This window comes from Panthera uncia (assembly GCF_023721935.1).
Source record: "Panthera uncia isolate 11264 chromosome A3 unlocalized genomic scaffold, Puncia_PCG_1.0 HiC_scaffold_11, whole genome shotgun sequence".
NCBI lineage: Eukaryota > Metazoa > Chordata > Mammalia > Carnivora > Felidae > Panthera > Panthera uncia.
In genome coordinates this window covers 78,170,867-78,198,749 of record NW_026057578.1, presented here as the reverse complement: position 1 = coordinate 78,198,749, position 27,883 = coordinate 78,170,867, and the positions used below count along the sequence as shown (strand labels likewise).

Below are 27,883 nucleotides of genomic sequence, written 5' to 3'. Positions count from 1 at the left end.
AAAAATGGTCTTACATTTGGGAAAATGTAATCAAATACAGGAAACAGAAGAGATCATAGATTATTACACATGACACAAGACAAGTAAAAATACAGTGACTTTATTTCCATCATCTTACAATCCCCAGTATCACATCTGGTAAGAAGCATCATTTCTATAAACACAAAAATATTTCAAGAAAGCATGTTACAAGATAGTATATGTAAGCAACAGTTTGGCAGAATTTTATTAACTCTAGTAGTTCACAGACCCCTCCCCCCAAAAAAGCCAAATTTTAAAATTCAAAAGTAACAGTTAGCTTTATTTAACATATGTTACACCTTAACACTTAAAATATCATGCTCTAGTTAAATATTTCATCAACAACACTGTATACAAATAAAATATTACACAAAATATATTTAAGAAAATGTTTTGGTCTTTGATCTGAACAATAAATAAAAACACAGGCACTTCTACACTGAGACAGGGAAGCAGTCACTACTCAGAATAATTTTGTATACGTGACATGTGAAAATATGGCAAGAATAGAATCCCGGAGTTTTAAACTGACAATCCGTTCACGAGAAGGTCTGCAATTTCAATCTTTTCACTTGAAGTTCAGAAATTACAAATGCCTTCCTGGTCCACATCGAAAATTCCTAAGCACAATATGGCTGCCAGGGTCAATTCAATCTTTTGATGGCCATTATGGAATCATACTCATGATGTTCAAATACTAAAATTAGAGAATTATCACGGTACCACCCAGCAAACCAAATATCAGGACAGTTAAGCTTTCTCCTTAGTACGGTCATAAGACCATGTAACAAGGTAAACCGGATAAATGTCACACAGTGATTCTCATTTTGCAAAATTAACTGACCTACTAAAACAAGAAAATACTGTGGGGGTGGCAGGAAATTTTGACAGAAGTTAATTTTTGTAGACGATTTTAAAAATTCATCCAAATTTCATGAAAATAAATGGAATTGCATTTAACAAAAACCACTGAATCATGTATAACGAGGTCTTTGTAGCCAGCATGTCCATAAACACCTAAATTGCAGATAATTCAGTCATTATAATGGAAAGTAAGCATACTCTCATACGAGGGCAAAACATAAATAACCTAAACCCGGAAATTCCAGAAACATAAATGATTTCAGCTAAGAAGGAAGGCAAATTAGAAAACAATGGCCACTAGCCATAGGAAGGACTGGAACCAATTTTCCCAGCATATCCTCTGTGAAAAGTTAACAATCTTCTGCTTTCCCTCTTCAGAAAGTACCACACCAGAGGGTATAGAGGCCCTCAAATGGATACTACTAATGAAGGCAGTTTTGATGGTTTAACATAGGTATTACCCCTAATGTGAAAGAACACAACATGGGAACTATTCAAGATATGTCTTTCTATGCAAAACTTAGTTTGTATATATTTCAGCAATTTAAATGAGCATCTTGCAACCGAGACCAGATATCAATCATCTCTTGAGGTTTTCTACTATGTACTAACATCAAATCTACATAGGAACAAATGTTATTCTTGTTTTTCTCTTCTATATCAAATGTCTTGAAACCTTTGTGTTTCTCTGGAACGAGGCCGAGTTTCTGAAGGCACATTCCAGTATAAACATCATCAATGGGGTAGAGAAGGACCCGGTCGGTTATAGTGTACAGCCTCAGGGCCAGGTGGCCAGAGTAGAGGAATCCACCTCCCCCTGCATAAGGCGGATAGACACCAGTGTAAACAACTTCTGGGATGTAGTACTTCAGTTTCTTATCCCGATGAGGTCCAGCATTGTGGATCACATCACCTATAAACAAATCTTTGGCTTTGTTCTTGGATAAGCTATTCAAGTAATTCAGGATGTGATGCGTGTTCACAAAAACATCGTCATCGCCCTTGAAAACGAACTCAGCATTTGGGCAGGAAGTGCTCACCCACCTGAGAAAGAGCACTTCTTTCAGGGACAAGTTGAAGAAAGTGTCTCTGTAGTTCCACATAAGAATGTCTTGGTGCTTCTCACTCTCGAATTTCAACATATCTGACAGGTCCGGGTGGTTGTCCTCTGGCGGGGTCTGACCCAGTAAGAAGACTCGCACTACAGTTTGGTTCCCCATGTTGGTTTCTCTGCCCCAAGATTCCCGAATTGCTTGCCTTCTAGCAAAATGTGGAATGAGGGACTTTATAGCCAGTAACAAGAAGGGTTTCTTTGCACATTTATCCGGTTGATCTATAAGTAGTGAATAATTTCGACATCTCAGATACAGTAGAAAGTCTTTAAATCTGTCTGGCAAATTGCTGAAACCTGAAACGACTGACATGACCCTCAGGTCAGGTTCACAAAAATTTAGATGGCTTATGTTGGAAAACCCGTATACTTCCCCCGTCTGGTTGGCCAACATATTCAAAATGGGATTGTACCGCCTGTTCAGCTTTTCTTGTTCTCTATTCCAATATGCCACAGGGGGGTCAGATATCTTCCAGAACTTTTCTTTGGGTATTATTACTTCCCCCTTTCCATTTTTTTCTTGGCTGCTGCTTTTGGAGACTTCCACAATCAAATAAATGAAGACATTAACCATCATCAGGATACCCAACAATTTTATTCTTCGACGTCCAACACTCATTTCTCATATCTGGAATAAAAAGGAGGAGCATTGTATTAATTAGGTACTTATTAATTTGCATTTGCTGACATATGTCACTTGCCTCTTTGTCTTTATCTTCTTTGGAATAGTGGTTTGGAACACAGATTCGAGGCTCATACTGCCTAGGTTCAAATCATGGCCCTACTATTCTAGCTCTGTGACTGTGGGCATGTTGTATAACTGATGTCTCAGTTTCTCCATCTATAAAATGGGGGAAATAACTCACTTCATAGAATGGTTGCTTATGAAAAGCTTTCGAAACAGTAGCTGGCCCACAGCAAGCAGTACATAAGTGACTGTTAATAGAGTGGCTGTTTTAGACACCTGAAGGCAAAGATATACATTTACTAAGTAACCCCACAGGTGTTCAACTGCCTTGCTTACAAGGACACACATACAAACCAGTGTGTTGCAAACTGATTCACTCACAATTCATAACGAATACATTTTATATTGTGACCCAGTTCACACACAGAACTGTATTCATGTGTGTTACAATGTGTGAGTTTCCGTGTAATTCACAGATTTTTTTCTATTTTGTTTTATTTCATTTTTTAGAAAATGGTAATACCAACCCTGAATTGTTTCTCAATCCACACTTTTATAGATGAGGAAACCAAGGCAGAGAGATTAAGATGCTTGGCCAGGGTTGCAGGGCTAGGAGTTGGATGAGACTTATTTATTTTTTTTTTAAACATTTATTTATTTTTGAGACAGAGAGAGACAGAGCATGAACAGGGGAGGGTCAGAGAGAGGGAGACACAGAATCTGAAACAAGCTCCAGGCTCTGAGCTGTCAGCACAGAGCCCGACACGGGGCTCGAACTCACAGCCCTCACGGACCGCGAGATCATGACCTGAGCTGAAGTCGGCCGCTTAACCGACTGAGCCACCTAGGCGCCCCGAGACTGAGTATTAAGAGAAACAAAATGACAAGACTCATATTGGCTTTATCCTACTGGCCAAAAACTGAGGACAACCCAAATACCCCAACAGAAGAACGGACTGTCAAATTGTAGTATTTCATACAATGGAATAACCCCCAGCAATAAAACTACTAGCTAAAATAGTACACTGTGCATGAAAGACAGACCACAGGGGCACTTGGCTGGCTCAGTCAGTAGAGCATGCTACTCTTGATCTTGGGGTCGTGAGTTTGAGCCCCATGTTTGGTGCAGAGATTACTTAAAATAAACAAAGAAATGTTAGGGGGTTTTTTTTGTTTTGTTTTTGTTTTTTTAAAGAAGACCTCAAATTCCATATATGTTAGGTTCAAGAAGGCAAGATTAACCTAGGATCTAAAAACCTGAAAATGATAGAGATAGAGGTTTTGACTGGAATGAGGCAGGAAGGAACTTTCCAGAGAACAGAAATGTAGTATGTATATCTTGGCCTGGATGAGGGTTTCATGGATGTACACATTTGTCAAAACTCAAATTGCATACTTAAGATCTCTGCTGTTCATAGCAAAACGAAAAAGGGAAATGAAAATGACATTTTCGTGAAATATCAAAGGCCAAGAATAGATTTCAGGCTGTGGGCAACAGAAGAAAGAGCAATAAAATAGTTTATTTGCCAGGGATGTAACTCCAGAGTTCGAGCACTACTGTGATGGATGACTTATACAAGAAGCATAAACTTGACAACCCAAAAAAATAGGAATGGTAATACACTGCAAGGAATGTTCTTACCAAGTTAATTCTATCACTGAGAATCTATCCTTAGAAAAGAATTCCTAAGAAGTACTGTGTCCCAGGCACTGTGTAATACCTTACTTGATATAGTGAATCTATGAAGTAGGTGTGGTTACCTTTATTCCCATTTTATATCTGAGGAAACAGATTTAAAGAAGTAACTGTTACAGGCAGAGCTGGAATCCCAGCCAAGGCAACCAGGTTCCAAGGCCACCAAATCAAAGGGTAGTCAGTCAGTCTCCTCTGACCTCTACAAATAAAGCTGGGTGCCTATTTCAAAGAATAGTGTTTATTATTTTTTTTTAATTTTTAATGTTTATTTTTGAGAGAGAGAGCAAGTGAGAGCATGAGCAGGGGAGGGGCAGAGAGAGAGGGAGACATAAAATTTGAAGCAGGCTCCAGGCTCTGAGCTGTCAGCACAGAGCTCGACGCGGGGCTGGAACTCACAGACCACGCGAGATCATGACTTGAGCCAAAGGCAGACAGTTAACTGAGCCACCCAGGCACCCCTATTTTTTTTTTTAATATAAGAAGATATTTAAGTTTACTGGGTTCTAACAGATAGTCCCAAGGTAAAAGTATTTGTCATGCTGAGAATGCTGTGAAGCTATCACATGCTGGACAGCCCAGATGAGATGGGTTGGAATTCACAAGTTCTTTTGTGTCTTTTAAAATCTGTTTAGTAGGTCCTCATCTAATTGCTTTTGTTTATGTGCTCGCTTCAGCAGCACATATGCCAATTGCTTCTGTTTACCACTGCTCAACAGCTTTGATTATAGACAAAGAAGTAAAAGGTGTTTAAGAAAAACAACAGGGGGCGCCTGAGTGGCTCAGTAGGTCGAGTGTCCAACTCTTAATTTGGGCTCAGGTCATGATCCCAGGTTTGTGAGATCAAGCCCCGCATTGGGGTCTCCAATGAGCATTGAGCCTACTTAAGATTCATTCTCTCTCTCTCTCTCTCTCTCTCTCTCTCTCTCTCTCTCTCTCTCCTTCTGTACCCCCCTCTCAAAAAAAAATAAAGTATATTAAAACACACACACACACAATGGCCCCTACCCCATACTTCTAAAGCTTTTGCACATCTAGAACACATGGCAGATGCCCAAGTTATGTGGGTGCCCCCAACTCACCCAATAAGCAGCCCCCATCCCACTTCAAATCTCCCCTCCCTTCTGAACCACTACCTACCCCTCCAGAACCCCACCACTGAGCTACCAAGAAAGGGCCTTGTTAAATAAACTTCCTCCAGATAAGGTAGTAAAAAACCACAAGACATTCCTTACTCCTTAATTCCAGTTTTAAAGGGCCCCAAGGCACACACAACCTGAATAATTCAAACACCCATACCCAGGTCTAGAGTCCACACCCTCCTCAAGTTAGCTCCTTTAAAATGAGCTTTTGGGCAAACCTAATGATCAAACTGAAGGTCTCAGTCCAATACATCTTTGGCAACCTAAACCCCTTTACTCTGGGCCTTACTTGCAAGGACAAGAGAACTCAAATGGACACTTAGAATATACTTGCATGGGTACCTCATACAGTTAAAGAAATTGCCATCTTTTTAGAAAATAAATCATAATTTTAAGGGTTGTTTTTGTTTTGCCTTTTTTTTTTTTTTGGCTTCTAAATTGAAACAAAATAGTTTTCAAAAACAAGCAATTTTCTCTAAATTGGGATAACTCTCCTACAGCTACAGTAGCATTTGACCCAGTATCTCTGATCTCTACATCCTGGGCACTTCATGTAAACAGCTTGAAGGAAGGGCAATAAGGAAAAGTATGAGGGTGAATGGAGAAAGACTACAATGAGGACAAAGATTTCGAAGGTACTCAAGAAAAAACAGCACACACTATGGGGCAGCTAACTACATTTTCAACTCAGAACTCAGAACTACATTTTCAACTCAGGCATTTTCAACTCAGAAAAGGAATATGGATATCAGTAGACTACTTCTGAAATTTCTAGAGTAAAAGAAGTCAGTTTAAAGAGGAAAAAAGGAAAGCACAGTACTTTACATAGCAGGTTGTGAACCTCTAAGTTAATTTTCCTAGGGAAAGATTCAGAGTGAATAAGATGGGAGACGATCCCAGATAAATGAGCTGCATGAGCTGCTCATGGGGCAGGGTTATGGCTATCTGGAGTCCAGCCATAACTGTCTGAAGTGATGCTCTGAAGTTTCTATCACGAAAAGCACCCATCCTTCTTTCGGGAATATTTGGAGGAATACATCAGGCTTGCCACCCAACTTCATCCACTGCAATTCAGGCTTTTATTTCCATGACCAAGACCCAGACAGGACTTCCCACCACCTCGGGCAAGACAGAGCTTTACGGCTCTCAAAGGGACACCATCCTCACTTTATTTACATCTGCTCAAGGATTCCAGGCTGAAGGGCATTTTCCTGCCCATTTCCCATTTGCACCCCTAAGGGAAGCTGAAAGGACAGCACCTTAACAGTGAGAAAAATGGAGGCTCAGAGAGGGTTAACTGAGCTGCCCAAATATTATATAAGAGTTAAGTGACAAGGGTGAGAGGATACAGTTTTTCGGTTTCCAATCCAGGGCTCTTTGGATCTCCTCCTTTCTCTACAAGGCACAGCCACATTCTTGTAATCTGACCCTGGTCAACAGCAAGGTTACGAGGGCTGGCTCAAGACTGAAAAAAACCCAAAGCACAGGAAAACTCTTTTTGTTAGCTCAAATGTACCAAGGTACATTTGATCATTACTAAGACTCTCCAAAGAAAAGGAAATGCGAGTGCCTAGAAGCTCCCAGCCCCCCCTCTGAGAATGGGCCAGCCTTACTTGTCCAAATTCCCAAACATGCAGCTCAGGCTAACGCTTACCCACTACTTGCTAAAGGACGTTTTCTTCCAACCTGAGAAAAAAAGATGGGAAAACCAAGATTCTCAACTATAGTTTTCCATGAAGTTTAAAAGTCATCTTTCATTTGTGACCTGGGCACAGTCCCTCTCATGAGAACTCTGCTTTTGGTAGACTCTTACTACAAACCAAAGTTCATGGAAAGGAGGACAAAACAGTGACCCCCATAAAAATATCTGTGGGAAAAAGCTCTCTGAATATCTGACTAAATATTCCCATTACAGACATAAAACCAATACGTGTCCTTTTCTGAGCAGGAAGTTACATTGCTTAAAAAGAATTTGAGTAAGAAAACTTACCCCAAAGCTGGGCAAGATGTTATACAACTCTGACTGTGAAACACAGAATTTTTCTTATGAGTAACAGAAATAGGAAGAAATCCCAAATGCTAACAACCTTAGCCTTTCACCTGGTGCTCCCCAATAAGGACTGAACAGTTTTGAAATTTCTAAAACGCTTCAGTTGGTTCTGTGTAACGGAAAACAACTTTCTTCTTTATTTTGCAATTAAAATATTTAGAAAGCAAGTTAGAAACAGGAAAAATGTATTTGTTAGCTGAAAACGGATTACAAAATAGCACAGAGGCCCTGCTTCAACTATGTGAAAATCCAGATAAAATACGACACGAAAACAAAACTGGTTTCATCGGGGCGGTAGGATTATAGGTTATTTTAACATTCTTTAACACTGCCCTCCTTGAATAGCCTCTTACCACAACATCCAGACTGCCTGGGATGGGGATGGGAAGCATATCACACAAATTCCTGAGACTGGGTTCCCATTTATGAAGCCCACGTCGCTATCCTGTGTCACGGCTTCAGTCCCACAGTCTCTGTATCGTTGCACTGGACCCCCCACAGTGTTCCGCAGAGGCTCTGCCACAACATCCACCCCTAGCCCACCTGCACATCTCCTGTGCTCTTTATCTGAAGTCACCTATTAGAAAGGATGCTTTCTATGAGCACATATGCTTTCTTTGAATAGTTAGGTACCCGCCAGGCGCCAGCAATCCTATGAGGCAGATACTCTCTGAGAGGTGACTGAACTTGCCCAAGGTCACACTGGTTCAAACCCAAGCAGCTCAGCTCCAGATTCTGAAGGTTAAACCATGATGCAAATGAATGCTGCCACACAGGGTTATGACTAATGGACACTAGTCTTACTTTGAGTGGTTAATCTCCTTAAGAGTTATTAAATATTTTAAAGCTTTTCATTTATACACTTTAACCTACAAAACTACCATCCGTCAAAGTCAGATACTGGAGGCAGGGTGGTAAATAAGTAACCTTGATTCCTCTACAAACTAAGTCCTGGACAAAATACCTCACATACCTCATTTTGTTTCCCGGTATGCAGTCCAAGCAATCCCAGTATTTCATTCATGGACACTCGAGTGGGAACCACTGAAGTGGATCATCCTAAAAGGTTTCCTCCAGTTCTGAAAGCCCTAGAAACACTGAAACAAAGTGCTGGCCAGAAAACATTTTATTGTGGCCAAGAGCACTCATTCTCACAGAACTCCAACTCAAGGAGAGTCAGTCTCTCTCTCTCTTTCCTTCTCTTTTCTCTCTCTCTCTCTCTCTCTCTCTCTCTCTCTCTCTCACACACACACACACACACACACACACACACACACACACGGAACCAAGGAACTCAAGCAAGTTAGGGAGATGGCTACCAATAGCTAATCAGGGCTAGAGCAAGCAATCATATCCAGGCCTGACCCAAAACCTGTGCTTGAGACTGCCCTACATTCTCACCCCAGTATTCCCAAGGTTAAAGATAAAGGAAAGGCAGGACCTTCTTGTGTAACCATTAAATAAAATGAGCAGCCATCCCCATCCAGTCAGGCTGAGGCAAGGAGGCTGGAATTTCAAGCTCTTGATTCAACCACAGTATGAACTAGCAGCCTTCGTGTCCAGGGGGCCCTGCTTCCTACTCACTCTCCTGCACAAACCAGACACACACCCCTTCAAGGGGGAAAGAGCCCAAGCCCACTGCCATATCATGAGGGCAGGGGAAACACGTACACTCTCTGGAGAACGTGCACATGGTTCTGGCTGGCTGCTGCTCTCCCCCACCCTCCAAAACCCTGGCGAGAATGGCTTTCCTAAATCCTTACCTCCCAGGCTGCTCCCATCTGTTGCCTAGTCCTTGCCAGCCCCTTCCAGGCTCTGCTCCGATAAACAGAGACAGGGACAGTTTGCAGCTAAGTGGTTCTGGGGGAGAGAACAGCTTCTAGCACTCATGCAGACAGTGGGGTGATAAGGGTTTGAGTGAAGCTGCTTAGAAGAGCTGGGCCAGACCTAGAACCCATTCCTTAACAGGAACAAGAAGCCTGATCTGGGTTCTTGCCAGGGCTGGGGCAGGGAAGCCCAGGACCTAGAGGCTGGCACAGAGAGAGAACATGTATCTTTGACTTTGCTTTCTAATCTCTAAGTCATAGAACAAACTACTGGCTAAATTCAAGGAAATTTGGTTCACAGTCATTAATATTAGTACTTCATGTTTGAAATGAAAAGGGAAAAGAACATATGATGAATGTGCTCACCTACACATCCCCACAGTCAACATTATACATGAAAGTGTCTGGCAGGACATGTTCTGGTCCCCAAGTGATTACAGTTCCCCAAAGCCTGGTATGGCTGACTTCCTCAAATGGCATTTGTCATTTAAGATAAAATTAATCACTAAGTTCATTCTTCAAATAAACATGTACAGAACTTTCAGAAAAGGAGGAAGAAGAAAATGTGCAAATGATGGCAGGGAATTAACCCTCCCAGAGGCCATCTTGACCCTGCTTTTTATAAAACTGACAACAGTTTTAGATGTTCAATGTAAAAGATTATGTAGTTATAAAACAAGGCTGGTAGATGTTTGAGGGCAGAAATGTCCCAGATCCATTTTCACTTTTGAAGGTCAGCCTGGCATCTGCAGTCAAACAGCCCAGAGTTAAATTCTGATTATGCTACCTACTAGCTGTGTGACCTTGGGCAGTTACTTGACCTCTCTGTTTCCTCATTTGTAAAATGGGGATGAAATTACCTACCACATCAGTTGTCTATCACTCAATGGGCATTCCATAGTTCTCCTTCAAGGATTCTGATTCCTCCAACACTAAGCACATTTCATTGCCCCTTTCATAAATTTGCTCTCTCTAGGAACTTGTCTATGCACTGCCTTAAACATCACCTCCAAAAGGAGGATCACAGGTTGACTGAGGATCACAAGTTGACTCAGTTAACTGCAGATATTAGCTTCTAACAAGCTTTGTGGGGTCCCTCTTCTCAGGCCCCCTATTTAAAATGGATCAACTTCACAGGCACCTGGGTGTATTACCTCAAACTGCTGCCCCTTCCTGCTCTGCCCATCCAACCAAGGAGCAGAGTCCTGTGGACCCACCTCCATAATGTGACTTGTACCTCCGCCATCACCTCTCCTCTATTCTGCTCAGGCTCTGCCACCAGCCACTGTGATAGCCTGCCACCTTATTTCTCAACATGCTCCCAAATATGTCCTCTTCCTCAAGTACCCAGTCTTCAGCCCCCTGTACAAACACACATTCCCTGCTTATGTTCTTCCCCTGGTGTGGTCAGACCACCACCAACAGGCTGCTGCTCCCTCAAAGGGTAACCTTAACTGTGTGGTCTTCTAAAATTCCTTGGGGCACTTGTGTGGCTCAGTCGGTTATGCATCCGCCTCTTGATTTCGGCTCCGGTTCATGGGCTCGAGCCCTGTATTAGGCTCCACGCTGACAGTGCGGAGCCTCCTTGGGATTCTCTCTCTCTCTCTCTCTCTCTCTCTCCCTGTCTCTCTCAAAATAAATAAACTTCAATAAAATAAAATAAAATAAAAAACTCCTCTCTTCTCCATTCCCAGAGCTGGAGCTCAGGGCTTCAGGGCCTCTCCCCCTTTTCTACAAGATGACCTACCCAGTGATATGTCCCAACCTAAACACCAGCCTCGGTCCTCCAGTTTTCCAACTCACACACCCTTCTGGTCCCAGCCAGGGCACTTCATAACTATTTGTGCTTCCCTTCAAACCATCTCCAGCCAACAGCCCCCACCCCAACACCATCCACGCTTTAACATCCAAACACAGCAAACACACTTCTCTTCCAGAAAATCTCAGCTTCTCTCTGCCATCTGCAGAGTGCCTTCCTTTTGCTAGGCCTTGCTGGAGAGCTTCTACTCCTTCCAAATTAGCTCAAGTGTCACCTCCTGGCTGAAGCACCCACCTCCCAAGAGTTAGGGCATCCTCTCCTGATCATGTTGGCCTACACCTGGGCATATTGCATGATCACACTCTGCCACCATTACCCCCAGCACGTGGCACCTGAAAGTCATTCCGCATTTGCTGAATGGACAGATATTTTGGTCATCTGGCCAAGTTCACTGAGTAGAAACTGCATTAAACACATATACCTCTCCTCCAAAGAGAGGACACTGGGAAATCATGTATGAGCATGCTGGTAAATGACACACACGTATTTATATAAATCTCTCTTTTTAAAACACTGAAGTACAACAGAAAAAAATTTAAAGGATCTTTCTAGAATTGAGAGAGATGAATTTCACAAGTAGTGAGCCCATATTAAACCTGAGAGCTCAGGATAAGATCTGAAGAAGTAAACAGGGGTGGACACTATAGCCCAGCCCCCCATCTCCCACAGTCAGCCCCAAACCCACCAAAGGCAACATACTTGTGGGTGTGCTTCGGGCACATCCTGTGCATGGGAATGCACATGCACGGGACTCAGTAGTGCTTCCAGGTGAGGGCTCCATCCCTCCTCCTGCAGCAGACCCTTCCTCTGTCCATCCCAAAACAGAGGAGCCTCCACACCCCCTTCCTGGTGGGAAGCAGGCAAGTGGGGGAAGAACTGTTACCACCATCAAGGCTGTAATGGTGAGGCACAGGGCGAACCCTAAAGGAAGGCAGGCCCTTAGTACAGACTTACAATTTGAGGGCACCCACTTCCCTAAGGCAGGAAATCATTTTAGAAAAGAAACACTGAAGTGCAGGTAGTCACTTCCTGTGGAGCTTCACGTGTCTTGAAAGCCCTTGTTAAGAGCTGGACGTGGCTATGGCTTGGTAAGTACTTCCACCGGCAGCTGCAGGATCCTTGCACAAACAGTGTTATCTGGCATGCTCTCAATGGGCCGCCGAGACTTCTCTGACTCATCCTTCTGCTTCGTTGGGTTACACGGGATATGTTTCAGTCTGGGTCCAACCAGGAGGCAGAGACCACACAATAATTTAAGCACAAGTTTAGGAATATAGTAAGTGAGTAACTACAGGACGGAACAGAACTCCACAGAGTAGTCTCTGGCAAATGAAAAGTACCAGGAAAAGGACAAACGTGGAAGACAGCTTCAGAGCTTATTTGAGAAGGTATGGATGGCGGAAAAGTTCCCAGGTTCCCGGGCCAGAGATGGTTTAGTCACCAGGAGAGCAGGAACAACCCTCTGGGGTGCAGGCACAAAGCCTGGAACACATGGTGTCCCCATCAGGAGGATGAGAGAAAACAAACCTTTGAGACTGCTGGTGGGCATTCAGAGAGAACGAGGGTGGAGAGGGGGTCACCACACACAGGGAGTCCAGGATGTTGCTGGAACAAGGAAGTAGGGAGACCCCCTTCCGTGGCAGGTTAGCATGTCAATGAGCGGTTTAGACAGGAGCAGCTCCTGGCTGCAGCCTGGGACAAAGACTGGGTGGCCAGTTCACTAGATGACCATGACCATGGGGCTCCAGTATGAATACACATGGGGCTAATGAGAGGGGCCAGGGAAGCAGTGGCCTGGGGTGGGCCCAGGCTCCCCTTCCTACCACTGTTGCCAGAGCTGGAAAAAGCCATGCCCTGTAGGTACCTAGGAGTACAAGAAAAACAGCAGGTTCTGTAGGGGAGTCTGGTTCTAGACACTGGGATCCAGGAAGGAGAATCCTACTCTTCTGCAACACCCTCTTCAGAGCCTCAATTTATACAAGGCAAAGGAAAAATATTTAAAGGCCCTGATCCATTTTCACATATCAGGCAACAAACAAAAACTGGCACAAGTTCTAGATCCCTAGATAACCAACCCAAATTCATCTCCAACTACAGTACTTTTATTGGAGTCTGAAGTTGGGAGAAAAGGTTTGTTATAAAACATGGGCCCTGTACAGTGAATTGGTAGATAGGCAACAAATACATGACAGTCCATTAGCTGATAGCAGAGGCCAAGGCAGGAACTGAGTGGGGCCAGTTTGTGGGCTCTGAGGCCACACTGGGAAGAGGAAGTAGGTGCTGGTGGGCCCAGGGCCTCTCTGCTGGAAGAGGATGACTCATGCCTACACCTAACTTAACAAGTGCTGCTGCTGGAGAGACTGTAGGAATGTGTTTTCTTTCACAGCCCCGCTATTTACAAAAAAAGGAGAAAAGAAAACTGGCAAAATCACAGGAATATGAAAAAAGGAAAAATGAAGAACTCGAATTGGATGTGCACATTGATGACAAATACAGTTGACTTTTGCATTCACGGCAAATTAATTTCTGTAAAGCAGGTTGAGTTCACAGGGGAAAGAGCACAATCTGAGTAGTCTGTCTTCTATCGGTGGATCTCTCATACAGCTTTGTGGGAACATGGGTATTTGTTCTGGCTTATCAATCACTACCAAGGAGTTGTTCATGATTTTCCACATAATCGAAAAAAACCCTGATGAACAACCTCATAAATGCAAGTTTTTTGTCTTAGGATTTCCTTTGGAAAAACTACAGAGAGAACGCAATTTTTTTTTTAAGTTTGCTTATTTATTTATTTAGAGCAGAGGAGGGACAGAGAGAGAGGGAGACAGACGATCAATCCCAAGCAGGCTCTGCACTGTTAGCACAGAACCCAGGATGTGGGGCTCAAACTCACAAACCATGAGATCATGACCTGAGCTGAAACCAAGAGCTGGACCCTTAACTGACTGAGCCACCCAGGTGCCCCAAGAGAACACAAATGTTTAAAATAATATAGAAACCAATCAAATTGTTCTCCTCTCCTCCCCATCCATCTCCCCCACCAAAAAGAAAGGTCAGAACTGGTTTATCTTCACTGGACACTTAAGAGCATGGAGCCATCCACACTGATGTGGTCCACTGATTGTTAGTCTTTACAAAAAATGGACATCTCCTTGTTTTAATTTACACTTTAATATGCTTCCGTCCTGGTTTTCCTACTCCTCATGCCCTTTCTCCTTTTCCTATGTCAGTGATTCTCCTCTCATTTAATCTTCTACAAGCTCAAAAATGTGAAGCAATTAGTCTGAGGTCATGGAGCTAATCCCAGTGGAGCCAACATTTGGACCCTGGAGCCTGACCCTAAGACTAAGCTCTTATTCTTTCTACCACACAACACTGATGCTCAAGATGTCAAGAATCCCTAGATAAGCTTGGACTTAAAAAAAATAACTTAGGAATGAAAATCTTAATCAGCATGAGAAAGCAGCATTGTAGACAAAATCGCCTGTTGGGAACCGTTCACTGGTTTGAGGTGCCAAAGGTCCTGGTCTGGTAGCGTAAGCACCTTCCTTGATAGGGGTGAGGTCCCTGCAGATGTGTGTGAGGAATTTACCCACGCTATAGAATGAGAGACTGGCAGGGGCTGAAACTGGTCTAATCACATACTCTCCAGGCAAACTCTTTTGTCAGAGCTGTTTACACAGAGAAAATGTGACCTTTTTCTTCCCTTCCCCTCTAGCACCATCGCCTGAAGGGAGGGATCCCAGCACGGCCCTCCATCCTGCTACAGGTTAGTGCACAGAACTAATCTGGCCCAGAACTCCACTCCCCCAGCTCTGAGAGGAAAGGACACCAGCCCTCACCAAAAGAGATGATCAAAGAGCAAACGTTGACCACAAAACTGTACCACTCAGCCTTTCACTGGTTTTCTCCTTCACAAGCACACACATTCCACACAGAGATCATATACCAATTTCGTTATCAGAAAGAAGCCGTTAAGACTTTCCTTTCCAGGGCCTTATAGCTCATCTACTCCAATCAAGTCATTTACAGAAGAGGAAATGAAGGCATCAGAAGGACGTCTTGTCCGACATCCCCACAGGAACAATTAGGGCAGTGAGTCCAGCAGTGAGAATTACTGTCAGGGACAAAGTCTTTTTCTCATAGTCTACAGCTTCAGTGCTAGGACTTCAACATAAAAAACAAAAAGGCCAAAAGGCCAATTGCCCCAGCACTGCCCGGAGTGGTACCATTCCTGATCTCCTCCCGTTGGGTATGTTTGTGGTACTTCCCCTTTGCTGCTGGAACCCCTAACACACATATTTATCTGACTTCCCCACACCTCCTTGCTAACAAGTCTGACACACCCACAGGATGTGGGAGCCTCAAGGACAAGGGCTGGGCCATATTAATTTCTGTATCTCTCGTGTCTGCCACTCAGACAATATATTGCTATTTTGTCAATGAATCTGAGGAAAAGGACATAAAAGGGGAGGTGCAGTAAAGAAACATGGACTAACTATAATTTTTTATTTTTTTGGTCCTTATGATCAAGAATCAACATCACTCTAAACAAGTCATGGTTGAATAATTTTCACACACGGGCCCTACATCTCCAACACCCCCACCCTCACCCCCAGAGCACCCTACCTGGCCCCCCGGCTATCCAGGTCAGTCCTCTTCCTAAGGGTCCTAAGCCTTTTCCAAGTCCAGTGCTTTCCTCCTCAATGCCTTACCCCTCACTCATCTGAAGCAGTACATCACCTAAAAACATCTCAGGAAACCGTCTAATATGATTAAATAAATCTATAAACAAACATAGGCCCAAGGGTTGAAAGGCAATTACAAATTAATAAAAATGCATAGGCATAAATTACAGTATTGGACTAGAAACAGAATCCCATTATATAAACGAAGTTATCAAACTGACCTTATATAAATGCTTCTGGAAGTAAGCAGGCCATCGGCCATGGCTTGGCAATTTTGATGAACAGAGATGGGGAGGGGAGGAGGTAATTTGGTGCCTGCTATGTGGACTCCTCGTGTCTACAGACACTTAAAACGAAAAGCTGATGAAATCAATGAGAAAGGATATTTTCATGTAAGTATTGGAGAAGAGATTACTGGCATTTTACATAGTAAAATACATGAAATTTTCACTTAAAGACTAACTTAACAAAATTAAAAGTTGACTCTCCTCAAAGTTTTAAAATTAACTTTCAAAATTACATCATTGCCCACCACTTAATTCCATGGGTTGTGATAACTGACCACAAACAGAAGTAGGAATTTTTTATTTTAAAACAATCACTTTAATGTTAAGCACCGGGACAGCCAAATCCAATGTGGCATAGAGACTGACCTACGTCACTCCCAACAAGCTCGACAAACTTTCAGATCAACCACTGCCCTTCCCGATTTTATTAAATTATATTTGGCAATTCTTGTCCCCACAAAATGCAGAATTTCAGAGCATGTCCATCAGTTTCCTGCAACATAAAAGTTTACATCTGTCTTCCTTCCAAAATAAATAGATAACCCCAAGACAAGAAAACGTTATTTGAACGTGCTGCAAACTGAGACTGTGTATATCATATTAGACTTCTTTTGTAACTTTAATATTTAAATTAACACCAATGACATGCATTGTGTTTGTTTTAAGTAATTGAAAAGTTGCCTTGGGAAGTCTCGATTTCTTGGCTGCTAGGATGAGGGTTTCCAGCGCCACGTTTTCGTAAAGAAAATCTGCCCTTCATTACAATGAAGGTGACACCAAGGGGCATGAGTTACTGTGCCTCCAGGACTCTAAAAACATGCATAAAAACCACAGAAAGTTGTACAGAATTGTCATGGGCAGAGATTTAAATGACGGTGTATTAAAATAGAAAAAAATCAACAGATCTAATATCTTGGAGGGGAGAGGGGAGACAAGAAAGGAAGGAATGGGCTGGAAGTACCAGACGCTCCTTTTAATGACAAACTGACAACTGCATACCAGCCCTTACCCATTCACTGTCCATGTACCAGGAAGCATGCCAAGGGCCCAACTGGATACTCAGTCCTGTGAAACGGTCACCGAAGTATACTCACTTTACAGATAAGTCAATCGCTTCCAAAAACTGGCCTGAGATTCCCAAGATGGTGAGTGAACGGAGGGAGAGTGGCAGAAACTGGGAACCCAGATGGGTTCCCAGCCCATAAGTTCATCCCAGTTGCCGCTAAACTTGAAGACAAGCATGGCACTGTGTGGTTGGCATGGGCAGGGTAGAGGGAGGTAGGCATCTCCATCGACATTAAGCACTCTCACAAAGACCATCCTAGATCGAAGCATGTCACCCTCAAAGTCCCCTCCCAGAGAACTCCTGGGCACCTGCACCCTTGTGCAACAACTGAACAACTCCTGTCCTTCCTACCCACACCTTTGCTCATGCTAGCTTCCCCCAGCCTGAAATGTTCATTCTTCTGTTTCTCAATCCTACCCTCATCCTTGAAGGCCGTGGTTCAAATTCCACCACCTCCTCCATGAGGACATCCTCTATTCCCTCAGTGCACATTGTATTTAATCTTACCTCCTGGCACTCGGGATCCCCCCCAAAACTGGAGGCTCTCAAAAAGAGTACCAGGTGGGAATGCAAGCTGACACAGCTACTCTGGAAAACAGTATGGAGGTTCCTCAAAAAACTAAAAAGAGAACTACCCTACAACCCAGCAATTGCACTACTAGGTATTTATCCAAGGGATACAGGTGTGCTGTCTCGAAGGGACACATGCACCCCAATGTTTATAGCAGCACGATCAACAATGGCCAAAGTATGGAAAGAGCCCAAATGCCCATCGATGGATGAATGGATAAAGAAGATGTGGTGTGTATATATACACACACACACACACACAAAGGGAGTATTACTCGGCAATCAAAAGAATGAAATCTTGCCATTTGCAACCACGTGGATGGAACTGGAGGGTATTATGCTAAGCGAAATCAGTCAGTCAGAGAAAGACAAATATCATATGACTTCACTCATATGAGGACTTTAAGAGAAAAACAGATGAACATAAGGGAAAGGAAACAAAAATAATATAAAAACAGGGAGGGGGACAAAACATAAGAGACTCTTAAATATAGAAAACAGAGGGTTACTGGGGGGTTGTGGGAGGGGGGATGGGCTAAAGGGTAAGGGGCATTAAGGAATCTATTCCTGAAATCGTTGTTACACTATATGCTAACTAACTTGGATGTAAATTTTTTAAAAATTAAAAAAAAGAAAAAGAGTACCAGGAACTAGTTACCTAGAGCCCACTCCTCAACCCCAGTAGTGTTTCCAGCCCAAATGGTCAGGGGAGCCAAGACCCCACCCACTCTCCTCAACCCTGAGGGAGGCAGGACCAAGGCGCCCACCACACATGTGCTATAGCTGTAAGGTGAAAGCAAACCGACCACACAGAGTGAATGCCAGGTGCTGCTCCTCACACACACACGGAATATCCAATTAAACCAGGCTCCCCTGGGATGCCACCTCTTCTCCAGAGTCAGGGACCATCCTCATCCCAGTAGACAACCTTTCTAGTGACAAGTGACCCTAGGGTGGCAACTTCAGAACAGGGTACCAAACAAGCAAAATACAACCCCCCCACCCCCTCCCCCCCCCCCCCCGCTCAGTTCCCTTCCCCTAGCTTCCTTTCCCTTTCCTGCCTCTTCTCCTTTCCTCTAATGTTAAATCTCAAGAAAGTTACTAAAAGGAGCCTGAGGATTGTTTTTAAGTTGCTTTTTCAGATATCAAAATAAGTCATACGGATTTAAAATACCTATCATCAAAACTGATACTTTGGCCTTTTATCCAAATGTTCTATTAAAAGGGGGGCTGTTCAACCAAAACTCAGGTCCACATATTTAAAGAGACGAAATGGTAACACTTCCTTCTTTGGCCACCTGCCAGGAAAAATTTATGTTGCCAAAATAAAAGAGAACATGTTTGCTCAATATAAGAGCACAGGACAGAACAGCTTAGAAACCGGGCCTCTTTGACCAAGCGGTTTAAATCATCTAATTTTAAGTATATCTGTAAATGTCACCTTCACATGTCACAGGCTGTCATCTACTTGGAAATATCAGGACCATAGCAATCCACGTCCACCCTCTGCCCACTTCTCACTCCGCATGGGGCAAAACATGGGGGTCGAAACACTCTCATGGTTTCTACTTGTCCAACTGAGGAGCTGGAGGTGTCACAGGCCTTGCCCTCCCGCTCTGGGTGCTGCCCACACAGCCTCCCACTCATGCGTGGGGCAGGGACGAAAAAAGAAATGTCATGCTGAAACCAGTGACAGCCACCTGAGGCTTCATTATATCACTCTCTGTATCTGTACTAGTTTGAAAATCTCCATTATAAAGAGCTTTTTTTTTTTTAAGGCTCCATCAGAACCTTAAGGAAAAAAATTCAAAAGAGAAACAGTTAAAAATAGGAGTATTCATGAGAGATATTTTAAGTTCATTTGAAGAAAATAATTCCTTATGTGGTGATGGGAAGAAAAATAAAATAGCTACATCTCATTTACTATAAAGAATAAATGCTACATAAGTTCCTTATAAATAAGCGTCAAATTCAGCCATAAAATAATAAATGCAAAATACATTTCTTTAGTTCCAAATGTTAAATATTTAGAAAAGATGGTATTTGTAACAAACCCAATTTGACCCTTTCAGTGCTAAAACAAATATATTTGATTCTAAAAATGTCACTAGGCCTCCCAACAAACAATCTAGAGCCAGACTTGAAGGTTGTTTTGTTTGTTTGTTTGTTTTAAAACCACTATTGTGTTACTCTCTGATCAGGACTAAAAGCAGTAGTTCAGAGAAGCTCTTGGATGTTAAGTGCTTTTCAAAGAAAATAAACACCAACAGAATTCTGAAGCACAAATTAAAAGCCTTATCAAGTTTATGGTGCATAGAAATAACCTTACTGGAGTGTTAACACTTTCATATTCATGATGGCATTGGATTTTAACAATCAACAAGTAAGATTGGCTGTGCAGGTTTTTTCCTATTTTGCACGGGTGGGGGAGGAAACAGAAGCTAAGTTGGGTTGCCATGGTTACAAAGGTGGGTGTGTGGGGGGGTGGGGGGGTTGGTTTTTGTTTTCCCCTGAAGTCAGCCCTGGGACCAAAATCTACTTCAAGTTCTCCACAAGGACCACTCTCCCCCTGACAGTAAGTCACTCCCCAGCCCTCCTAAGATTACCATCCCCTGTGACAGCCCTTGCTGCTCCCCTGGGGTCCCGTGTTATCAATGGTGGATCTCCACTTTCTCCTTCACCTTCAAACTCTCCCTCCCAGTGGCTCCAGGTGCAAGCTTCTCCTTCCCTTCTCTGCCAATATTCTGAAAAGGTTCTGCTCCTGGTCATGCCCTTTTATATGCCCGGACCTTTCCAATTCCCTTCATCCTCTAGAATCTTCAGTCCTCAGCCTCTCCTGGCTTCCCAGAGCACCTAACACTGCTGACCACCACCCTTGCTTCCCCCTCCCCCCAACCTCAAATTCAAGACCACCCAACCTGGATTCTCTTCCTGGTTCTCTTGCATCTTGGCAGCTTTGCTCCTGGCCCCATGCCCCAAAACTGGTGCTCTCCACAGTTCTGGGCTTAAGCCTATATTGCTGGGTCTTCCCTTGCTCCTGTCCCCTGGACCCTCTGAGACACCGCTAGAGCCTCCAATGTCCTAAATGTTAAAAAGCTCCCCCACGTACCTATATCTGTAGCTCACCCCCTTCACATTCCCTATACTGGTTTTATCTCTCACTCTCTTTCAAATATATCACATATTCACACTTTAATCCTGTACTATCCCTGGCCTGGTTTGGGCCCTCAGATTTCCCCCAGAAATACTGATGAAGTGACCGAATTCAACAAGTAGCAAGCACATATTTTAACTCAGTAGTATTTAAAACAGACAAATAATGGGGTGCCCAAATCGCTCAGCTGGTTGAGCGTCCGACTTTGGCTCAGGTCATGATCTTGCAGGTCACGAGTTCAAGCCCCACATCGGGCTCACTGCCATCAGTACAGAGCCCACTTCGGATTCTCTGTCCCTCTATCTCCGCCCCTCCTCTGCTTATGCTCTCTCTCTCAAAAATAAATAAAAACATTTTTAAAAAATTAATTAATTAACAGAGAGCCAAGAATAAAGTTATGTGGTCAATTACCATAAGGTTGATAGGAACTTACACAAATATAAAGGACAGTACAGATAAGAATAAGGACAGTCAGAGAAAACCTCTCTTCTCAGCGAGAAGGTAGCAGGAGTGGGGCATGATAATTCCAGAAAGAGAGAACAGCCAGTGTAAGTGCCAGAGGCAGGATAGCACAGAGGCCAGTGTCACTGCAGTAAACTGAACCAACAGCCTGGTAGGTAACAGAAGAACTTTGGCTTTATTCTGAGGGGCAGTAGGAGCTACTGTGTCAAGAAGCATATAAAGTAATTTCAATTGTAAAGATTCCTCCACCTTCTTTCAGAGAATACACTGTTGTAGGGCAACTGGAAAAAAGGTTCCCCATCAGGAGGCTGTAAAATGACCCAGGCCCATAATCACACCTGCCTTGCATCCATCTCATCTTCCTACATGCAAGCTTGACCCTGAGATGTCACCACATCCTCTCCACAAGAACTTTCCATGGCTCCCATGACCTCCATTAGCTATCAAGTGCCACTTCTTTGCATGGTCACTGAGCTTGCACCGTGTCCTATTACCCTTTCCTAAACACCCGGACCTCTAAACCCATGAAATCACCTGCTGTTTCCCTGACACACTACCACAGGCCTGAAATACCTTTGCTCTCCTTTCTCTGCCCTCTGAAAAGTTATTAACTCATCGCTGAAGGCTAAGTTCAAATACCACTTCCTCAGGAAGCCTTTCTTGGCTACCTCCAAAACTGCACATTGCTTGCACCTCTACAAGAGCATTCTTTCATGGGTTCCAGGTTAGAGGTGTCACAGACGGCTAACTCGAGGGCAAGAACTGTGCCTGGACCATCTAGGAATACACATGGGGCCAAGCACAGTGCTAGGCATACACTAAGTGCTCAGTTAATGCATGCTGATCAAGTGAATGAAATGCTCATCTGATTACACATCATCTTGAGGTCTTAGGGGGAGGGGGTCCCAAGGACAGATTTTGGCTCTCAGCTGCTGTAATATGGAGGACAGGGGACCTGATGGGAGTGTTGGGGGACTGCATGCCTAGCACTCCTGACAATGGTACGGCCACAAGTAGGGACCAGGCTGGGTATGGATTTGAACTCAAGCCTTCAAAGCCTCCTGCCCTCTCAGTCAGGTCTAGGCAGGCCACACAATCTGTTTTAAATTTGCCTAAAGTATCAGCAATGTGTTTTTCATAAGCCCCGTCCAGAAGTGTACAGATACAAGAAAAGAACCTAGAAGGATCCAAACCAAGTTAACAGTCGTTACAGTGTTAAGAGATGGTGGCATTAATTTTATTTGCCTTTACCTGACCTTGATTTTTCTCCCTAAATAAACATCATAAGGAAAAAGTCTTTTAGAAAGAATGCCAGAGTACCACCCAAGTTACATTTAAAGTATGTCTCCAAAAATAGAAAGTATCCAAAAAGCCCACCAAAACACTGAGAACAGGAGACCACTGAATATATAATGCCACTTACCAGGAGGATTATAGAAGCTGAAAATGTTTTGAATGGTTTGTCTGAGCACGCGATCATCTGAGCATAACAACTGGTCCTGTGCTTTCACTTCTGAAACAATTATTTCACAAAATATAAAGCAGTAAACATTGTTCTGGATATCCCGGCCACTTACTATTGCCTCTTATCTAAACTCTTCCATAGACTTCATAATCAAGTGTAAACTCTTCCTTGCACCACAGCTCATTCCACACAGGTGATTGCAAGTGACTGATCAGCTCTACATTTCAATGACTGTCATTTCATGACTTACAGAGGAAATGTCAATTAAAAATAATAGGAGATCAATTACTAAGACATAATACGTCTTATTTAAGCTGAAAGCTACATCAACAAAATATTAAATCAACAAAGACTTGGCTTCTAACTTCCAGTAAAAGATCAACATAACTTTTATAATGAACCGGCATATTAAAACAAGAAAGATATAGTTGCTTTAGTTATCATCCCTTGAAAGAAATAAAAGGGTGACAAGGAAAGTGTATGTCAAACACAGTGCTAGATACTGTAAGTGTATGATCACATGAGTCTTCTTAGTAAATCTGAGAGCTTTATCTTCCGCCTTTCACAAATGAAACACACAGAGAGGTTAAGTAACTTAGTTACAGGAATCACAGTCACACAGTGGCAGAAATGCAACTCAAAACCAGGTCTGTTTCACAAAAGACTCGACTGTATGACTCTGTAATTCCACTTATATTAAGTTCAAGAACAGGCAAAATCAATCTCTATGAAAGGAGTCACATCTAAGATGATATGAAAGTTAGAATAACGGTTCCCTCTAGCGGGTGGATACAGACTAGAAAGGGGCACAGGCACCTTCTGGGGCACTGAAAATGTTTACTTCTTGAGCGAGGTGGTGGACACACATTCAGGAACAGCACATAGTATTAGGGCACTTTACACTTTACTGTATGCTATCTCTGAAGTTAAAAACAATTTTTAAAAATCCTCATCTGACTCTAAGTTCATACTCTTAACCACTAAACCACCACAGAGCCACTGACAGACCCGGCCACACTCTAGAATTGATTTCCTCAGATAATCTTTTTTTTTTTTTTTTAATATTCTGGTGAGCAATGTACATCCTAATCACATCAGAGTAAAGCCACTGGAACAATAAACCTGCTTTTAAATGCCACAGAATGAAAAGTAGAAAGTATCAATTTCCTGGCTACTAGGAATTTCCCCTCTGTAGCCACATCAGAATACAATGTTCACAGATGCACAGAAAATTCGTAACCAAGTTATCTATGGAAATACCTAAAGCTAAAATTACACAAAATATTTCAAGACATGTTATAACTTTATCAATAATGCTAACTCTCAAAAGAAATTTGAATTTTGTTACAAAAATTAAGGCAGGCAGGCCAAAGCTGATGGGCAAAGAACATAAAGCTCACAGTAGGGGCCACACATAAGAAGTGCAAAATCTCAGCTTAGTGTTCTAACACACAGAAAACTGGTCCATACAATTAACTTTTTCCAGCAGTAAAGTTACTGTACCACATATGCCCTAATAACAAATTCTCCATTAAGTAAGTACAAGTTCTTCCCACTGAAGTTCTGTTCAGACTAGCAAAGCCTCATCACCGCTAGGTGATGATGAAATCATTACATCAATTCTCTCAGTCTTATACCACACACAGATACATCTTATTCAAACAGTAATTGCCTCTCCAGAGAGAGGAATTTATTCATCCTACAATTTGGACATATCTTTGGCAAGCACCTAGTAACAGTTATCCCACCTTAGTGGGAAGTGGGGTGGGGGCAGGAGACAGCTGTATCTTACACACCTGTTGGGTATATGTGCTGTGGTCTTACTGGGTACTTTCAATTGTGTCAGCCAGGAAACCTAACTTTCAAATTGCCACAGCCCAATTTAATTCATATTTTACCATTCTGTATACACTAAAATTGCCAGGCAATTGACTGAAATGATTTTACTTCTCCCTGATCATTTGCATATAAGACCAAAAGGCCTTTAGGAGAATTTTTCACGACTGGTAACTTATACACCACGAGTGGACATGTTGCAATAGATTATATAACCGAATATTATCCCAGATGCAAGAATCTTAATGTTTATAAATGTATACATTGGCATTTATTAATTTTTAAACTCTTTAACAAACTGTTCAACAAACGGTCAAAAAAACTAAGTAAAGTTAATATTGTAGCTATTAAGTAAGTTAGAAAGAATTAAAAGCCCTGACCCAGTATGTTAAGAACAGAGTATGCTTCAGCACATTCACAGCACTGGTCAGGATCCTTAAATTATTGTTTAAAAAGAAACAAAACAAAACAAACAAACACAAAAACATTACCAGAAAACATTAAAACTTTTCAAAGTTTCTCTAAGAAACAATGGATTCATCTTTTCTCTTATTCCAGCATCAGCTGAAAAAGCCCCACACGTTTCTATCCACAACATCTTGGCTTTATACCAACAATGCATCATGTAAAGCAGAATGATCCATTTTTTTTACATTCTTATTCATTTCCTAATATAAGTCCTTTTTTCCCAATGTACCTCTAAAAAAAGGCACACATTTGGACAAATTGTATAGTGAAAAATCAACCATGAATTATCAGTTCCATTTTCCTACTTTAGCAAAACTGTAGTATCTTAGAATCAGAAAAATATAAATTGTGTTTTTTTAAATAAGGAACTCTTCAAAACTACAAACCATTACTCAGCTATCCATCAGCAACCCCTCAAAAATCATAACTTTTACAAGCATATGTTTATTTTCATCAAAAGATTACTTCATTCCCTGGACTTTAAAAGCTTTATCTCCATCTGCCAAATTTGGCTGATTTCAGTCAGACAAATCTGAATGGTTCCCAGTTACTGTGTCTGGTAAGGGGAAGTTGATGCCTAACGGAACTTCTATATTGATTACACAATGACCACCACTTATTAAGTGCTCAACTCCCATAATGCAGAGCCAGGACTTCGGTAAACATTATCTTATCTGTCCTAAAAAACAATCTGGTGGAGCAGGTGTTACCATCCCCAAAACCAGTTATGGAAAATAAGGCTGGGATGATCAAACCTGCCCTAGGTCACTAAACAGTATGTCGCAGAATCAAGACCAGTGAACAGAGAGGGTGGGAACTTGAACTGTTCTGGAGAATTAGGTCTTGCATCATACACATGTCCTCTGCACAAAAACTAAATGAAGAGCAGTGAGCCCCTGCTGTTGGGATATGGCCATAAGGGAAAAGAGTATTTCAAATTGAAAAAGTTTCAACATTCTAATTTCAAACATTAGATCCAAAGATAAAGGCATTGGTAAAGGCTGCGCAGAGCAGAAAGCTTTACTTGTAGAGAGTTCTATAGGGTTCTGCACTTCCCTCGTCTTAAAATCTAATCTGATTTTAAGAGCACAGGGACTCTAACACTCTCCCAAGTTCCACCAGGCTTAATAACCTCTATTCAAACGAAAGAGAAGTGAGAACTAGAGCAGTGGGAAGAAGTGACCGCCCAACCCTGTCTGTCCTCCCACCGGGGTCAGCTGTCAGAGCCGCATGGGTGCGACCAGCAGACAGCTGGGCTCCAGAGCCCTTCGACTGGGCTAGGCTCGGGTCTCCCCTACTTCCCAGTCCCGATCCTGACTCCGTTGGCCACCTCCCGAGCCAAAATACACCGGAAGAATTTGTTATAACAAGTAGACACCCATATTCACCAACTGGTTTAGCAATCTGAAATCTACATCAAGGCTCCAACAGGGAGGGGCAGGAGAATATGGTATAATTGTCCTAAACTATCTTTCTACGAAGTTGGGAAGGTTCACAAGGCCATGAGGGTAGAGAAGCAAAGACAAACATACCATCTCTCCGTTTTAAGGAGGAGAGGGAGCCTCCTCGCCCTGATTTAAAATGTATTATTTTCAGAGGTAGGCTTCCACGCCGTGACACGTGTGGGGAGATAATGGGTTCTGGGGCTCCCCTGCCCTAAGTGCAAAATACCGTACTCTGGAAATTAAGGTGACTTGGTTTTATTGCCTCCAGAAGAGTCCGCCTGCCGTCCCGGGACAGCCTCCAGGACCCCCGCCCGCGGCCTCATTGGGGTCCCACCCCGCGCCCCGACTCCCACCCTTCCAACGAGGGGTTTCGCAAGGACCTGCCTTACACGCTCCCGGCAGCACCCACCCATCCCCCTCCCCAGGTCTCAGGCAAGCAGCCTGGTTAATCATTCAACGCGGGCGGCGTGAAACATTTTTTTAGAGGTCAAAGCGAAAGGTTCTCCCTAAGTTTCACAGAAACCAGCCTTTGGGGACCCGGAGGTGGCAGCGGCAGGCAGATGGGGGCGGGGAGCGGCTGCTGGCGGCTATTTGGCTCACAAAACACCTGATCTCCCCATGCGGCACCCGAGACCAGCGCAATGAGAGGGTGGGGTGAGGGTTGCGAGAGCGAAATCACGCACAGCCCCCTATCCAAAACGCCTGTGGAAGCCAGGTGAGGACGCGGGCCCCAGATGCCGCTTCGCAATGCCTGCATCACCCAGCACGGGCTCCCCCGGAAGTTGGGGTGCAGCGAGGAGGGGGGAATGTCCCCCGGCCCGTGGGGGTGGGGGTGGAATAGGGCAAGAGACTCAAAAGACACGCTGCTGCTGGTTTTGTTATCCTCCTCCTCTAGGGTAAGAAAGGTGGAGGAAACGGGGGACGCCTAAATGCGGCGGGAGCCACCCAGGAATGGTTTCCTCCTCTGGGGCGCCGGCACGAAGCCGGAACCGGCGAGGATCTGGATTGGGAGGGAGAGGGGTCAGTGCGGAGCAGTGGGGAGCCGGGAGCAGAGATGGAAAGGAAGCGGAGAGGGCTTGGGGAGGTGGTGGGGGAAGGGAAGGGCGGGGGGTGGGGGGGCACACCCGCCCGGCCGTACCTTGTCCGGGAGCAGCTCCTGCTCAGCGGGGCGGGGGCGGGAGATCCCGGCCACATCCACGTCCCGGCCGCTCGGCGCGGCTCAGCCCGG

At 43.5% G+C, this 27,883-nt stretch overlaps 1 protein-coding gene across 6 annotated transcripts; it reads right to left on the bottom strand.

The window, feature by feature from the left end:
• Positions 1-84: 84 nt before the first annotated feature.
• On the bottom strand, positions 85-27,883 carry B3GNT2 (UDP-GlcNAc:betaGal beta-1,3-N-acetylglucosaminyltransferase 2). 6 transcript variants are annotated; one of them, XM_049651537.1, is made up of 5 exons: positions 27,794-27,879; positions 22,865-22,954; positions 16,124-16,262; positions 8,543-8,666; positions 85-2,624 (listed from the first exon to the last, which is right to left on the bottom strand). In XM_049651537.1, the coding sequence occupies exon 5, from the start codon at positions 2,613-2,615 to the stop codon at positions 1,422-1,424; it is 1,194 nt and encodes a 397-aa protein (XP_049507494.1). In that variant the 5' UTR covers positions 2,616-2,624; positions 8,543-8,666; positions 16,124-16,262; positions 22,865-22,954; positions 27,794-27,879; the 3' UTR covers positions 85-1,421. The 6 variants fall into 6 exon arrangements, with proteins under 6 accessions (XP_049507494.1, XP_049507493.1, XP_049507497.1 ...); XM_049651536.1 differs by lacking the exon at positions 8,543-8,666; XM_049651540.1 differs by lacking the exons at positions 8,543-8,666; positions 22,865-22,954 and having other exon boundaries at positions 27,794-27,883.

Excerpts from the sequence above, each read along its gene's own strand:
- B3GNT2 (XM_049651540.1), bottom strand. The coding sequence starts at position 2,615 with ATGAGTGTTGGACGTCGAAGAATAAAATTGTTGGGTATCCTGATGATG.